The 4,237-nt window shown below is 40.4% G+C and overlaps 1 protein-coding gene across 1 annotated transcript; it reads right to left on the reverse strand.

The window, feature by feature from the left end:
- Positions 1-1,779: 1,779 nt before the first annotated feature.
- On the reverse strand, positions 1,780-2,610 carry LOC115233040. The gene has a single exon (XM_029803252.1). It carries the CDS (start codon positions 2,608-2,610, stop codon positions 1,780-1,782), a length of 831 nt encoding a protein of 276 aa, XP_029659112.1.
- Positions 2,611-4,237: the final 1,627 nt, after the last annotated feature.

The following is a 4,237-nucleotide window of genomic DNA, read 5'->3' on the forward strand; positions in this document are numbered from 1 at the left end:
CTTTGGTAGATACAAATACTGATATAATGTTCAGTCTTCGTCACAGCCTTCGATCTCATTTTCTATTTCTATTTCGGTTGAATCAAGATTACTTCCCACTCGTACCCACGGTTTTAATTTGTCACTAGAGAGTATCGCGTTATATGGTTTTTGAGTTCGATTATACCCTTCTTTATCCGCGACTACGTATCGGTTCTTTTTAAGTACCACTTTAATTACATATGGTCCTTTGTATTTTGGAAGTAATTTCTGATTCACCCCCCGCTTTATTGCTAAACTTCGTATCATTACAAGATCTCCTTCGCTATATAATGACGGCTTTTTGTGTCTTTTATCGTAATAAGTCTTATTGTACTCTTGCATTGTCTTATTCGCTAATTGTGCGCTATCACGCATCGCCGCTCGCTTTTCGCATATCTCGGCCTCAATTTCTGCTAGCTTATCTATAAATTCGCATAAATTTTTATCCTGATGTTTTCGCTGACTATACCCTAGTAATAGATTGCTCGGTGTCGTATTGACCGTTTTATTATAAGTATTGTTTAACACATATTGGACATCGTTCAAATTTCTTTCAATCTAACTTTCAATCAGCTTTCCAATCTAACAGATTGTTGGTAGTTTTCGCAAGCGTGCTCTTTATGAATCGATTCACCCGCTCGACCTGTCCGTTCGTCCACGGCGAAGCGACCGCTACTTTCACATGTTTCATTTTACACTTAGCCACGAACTTTTCAAAGTCTTGAGACGTGAAGCAAGTGCCTCTATCACTAACCACTCGTTGCGGCACACCAAAAATATTAAATAAAAATGAGAGATTCTTTTCCACTTCTCTCGTGTTTGTTGTTTTCGTAGGCATTAACCAGACGTATTTCGTGAACGCGTCGATTACTACTAATATATATTTATAACCTTCTGGCGAAGTTTCCAACAGCCCGAAATGGTCCATGTGTAACGTTTCAAAAGGACTAGTGCCTTTATCCACTATCTGCATTTCTCCCTCCATGTGTTGGTTGGATAGAGAGAATTGAAGACACGTAACGCAATTCTCGATATGCGACTTTATCTTCATTTTCATACATGGAAACCAATAGTGTTCCAGAATTCCTTTTAACGTATTTTCCGTTCCCACATGGCCCATTTCGTCGTGGTAAACTCGAATAATGTTCTCGGTCATCGTTTCCGGTACCACGAATAATGCTCGCTCATTATGCGTCCTAAAAAACATACCATTGATTAGCGTGAATTTCTTACTTCCTTTTAACTCGATCGTTTCAGCGAGTTTCGGATCTCTTAACTGTCTATACATTAGCTCATCCTCGTTTGTGAGCGTGTCTATCGTGTATACAGGGTGGTCCATTTCCAAAGTGTACCACGTGGAGGTTGCACGGTCGGATTTACACCTCTGTTGTGTGTGTGTTGTGTGTGTTGTGTTGTGTGTGTGTGTGTGTGTGTGTGTGTGTGTGTGTTATGCAGAAATCAGGACCCCGTGATTCGTCATTTTCACGGTATTTAATGACTCCAAACCCTCTCTGTCGTGTGTGTGTGTGCGTGTGTGTGTCAAATACGAAGGTTGACCTTGACTTTGATCTAGGGGTGAAATATGGAGGTCATTTGAAGGTCAACTTAAAAATTTTTTATGGAAACCCCTACTTTTGACATCAAAAATGAAAAGGGAGGAAAATTATTAAAAAATACCTTCAGCCGATTAAGGCAAGACCGGGACCGATCCAGCCGATTAAGTCAAAATTATCTAGTCAGAATTAGTTATTGTATGGCTTATGACCTTAACAAGTGTTCAAATACCTGTCCATTATTATCTATGCATAATTGAACTCGACGTTCAAAACTGTCAACTGTCGATAAAAGTATATTTTTCGGAATGCTTCGGCAGGCAATAGTTATGCGCTCCATCATATTCTCTCTTGTTGTGGGTGCTGTTGAGTATACAATGTTCTTCAGGTATCCCCATAAAAAGAAATCTAAATTTGTCAAGTCTGGAGACCTAGGACACCATGACACTGGTCCACCGCGTCCTATCCATCTACCTGGAAATTTGAGATCCAAGTGATGTCTAACTCTCCTACTCCAGTGTGCTGGAGCACCATCCTGTTGAAAGAACATGCGTAGTCTTGTTTCTAGATCGATATCTTCAAGCAATTCCGGCAATCGTTGTTGTACAAAGTGTAAATAATTATTACCATTAACATTTTCGTTAAAGAAATAAGGGCCAATAAGGTTTCCTTTTAGTATGCCACACCATACAATGAAGCTCCAGCGATGTTGGTGATTAACTTCTCGATACCAATGTGGATTTTCAACAGACCAATAGTGACAATTGTGCCGATTTAATTGTCCAGTGTTATGAAAAGTTGCATCGTCACTAAATAAAACAAATCTGAAAAATGTTCGATCACGATTCAACATTGTCTGTGCCCACCTACAAAATTCTAGTCTTCGTTGAGAATCGTCGAGTGTTAATAGTTGTGTCAGAGTAATATGGTATGGATGGAAGTTGTGAATGGCCAAGATCCTAAGAATTGTTGTTTTCGAAATACCTAATTCTCTTTCAATTTGCCTCGTTGACACGTGTGGATTAATACCTACCATTCCCAATACTGCAAGTATCATACATGTGGATCATTTCTTTCTGGTACGTTGATACGACGTCTTTGTTGTTTTTGACTTTGACGTTGCCGCTGACGTAATACAAGCTTGGAAATCGTATAATGATTCCGATGCTGTCTTTGAGGAAATCGATTACGGTACAATACCGCTGCTTGTCGATAATTATTATGGCATTCGCCAAGTACCAGCATAATGTCAACAATGTCGTTCGAAGTATAATCCGGCATTTTGCGTATATCTTGGCCAGCTGAAGAAGGGTACTAGTCACTAGCAATTACGCAAAATCCAAAACATGGTCCTTCGAGCCGGATAAAAAGACGAAAATAAAAAGATGTTGAACAAAACAGTACCTATTTTCTCTTACAAGCGGACGATCCAACAAGGGAAATTAGCTTGGAAGAAATCGAGGCGCGTGAGGGTCAGTTGGACCCAGTGATGCCAGAATGCCCACGCTAGCAACACGCAACCGTAGTGGAGGGGATACGCACACAAGCGAAAACCGTGTACATGTAATGTGCAGAACGCTCTGATGGAATCCGTCCTTTAAATCGAGAACCGTAAACACCTGTTTCCCTTGTAAGCTATTTATTTGGTCTTCTATAATCGGAGCTGGAAACTTCTGTTTATGAATTCTTTGATTTAGAGGATGAAGATCCACGCACATACGTGTTTTTCCATTTTTTTTCGTTATCGGTACGATTCTCGCGCAATAAGGAGAGCTATTATACTTTGCACAATTATTCCTCTCTCCAACAAATCATCGGTAATTTTTCGTAATTTTAATTTTTCGTTGTAAGACATTCGTCGAGGCGCGTACGCGTAAACTAAGTCATCTTTTATATTGACCCGGACTTGATAGTTATCTTTAACCGTTTCTATACGCATATCGTCTACCTCGGCGAAGGTTTCTAACAATTTCGTTCTTTCTTTTCAACCGATGCTTTCGTCTAGACTACTTAAAATTAGGTCGCTCCGATTTCGCGTCTCAATCGCGTTTATATTTAAAATTTCTTCGGATTCCGCACATCGGTTGTCCGTAATCTCACACTTCCAAATGTTCGGTTTGTGAGTGACTGTTAAATTATTACCACTGAAAAATGATCTACCTATTATCACAGCATATTTAATAGTCGCATCTAGTACTACATAGAGTCGCACTTTTAAATCGCGATCCAGATCGTCGATTCTCACTACTGTTTCAATTGTGCCTAATATTTCGATAGGCGTATTTCCGACCCCCGAAAACTTTTGACTCGACGTTAACGGTTCTAATTCTCTATTTTTTAAAAATTCCGCGTATTCTGTTTTTCTGATAAGGCTTATTGGACTACCCGAATCGACTAGAGCTTTTATTGTACATTTTTTATTGCTTATGCTAACTAAACGCACGTACGGTACCTCAAGTAAACGCTCGCTTTCGATAGTTGTGACGCTCTCCGGTTTTCGCTCTACCTTATTCCCCGCTTTCTGCTGTCCTGATGCTGCTGCCGACGGACACTGCGGTTTCGTATGTCCCGGTTGTTGGCAGTGGTAACAGATCACCTGGGGTGATCGGCAGTCCTTGGCGATGTGTCCCTTTCGTTGGCAATTACGCCACGTCACCGGCGTT

Source organism: Formica exsecta, unplaced genomic scaffold, assembly GCF_003651465.1.
Source record: "Formica exsecta isolate Colony F162 unplaced genomic scaffold, ASM365146v1 scaffold156, whole genome shotgun sequence".
Taxonomy (NCBI): Eukaryota; Metazoa; Arthropoda; class Insecta; order Hymenoptera; family Formicidae; genus Formica; species Formica exsecta.

Coding starts and splice junctions, on each gene's coding strand:
- LOC115233040 (XM_029803252.1), bottom strand. CDS start 2,610: ATGGTAGGTATTAATCCACACGTGTCAACGAGGCAAATTGAAAGAGAA.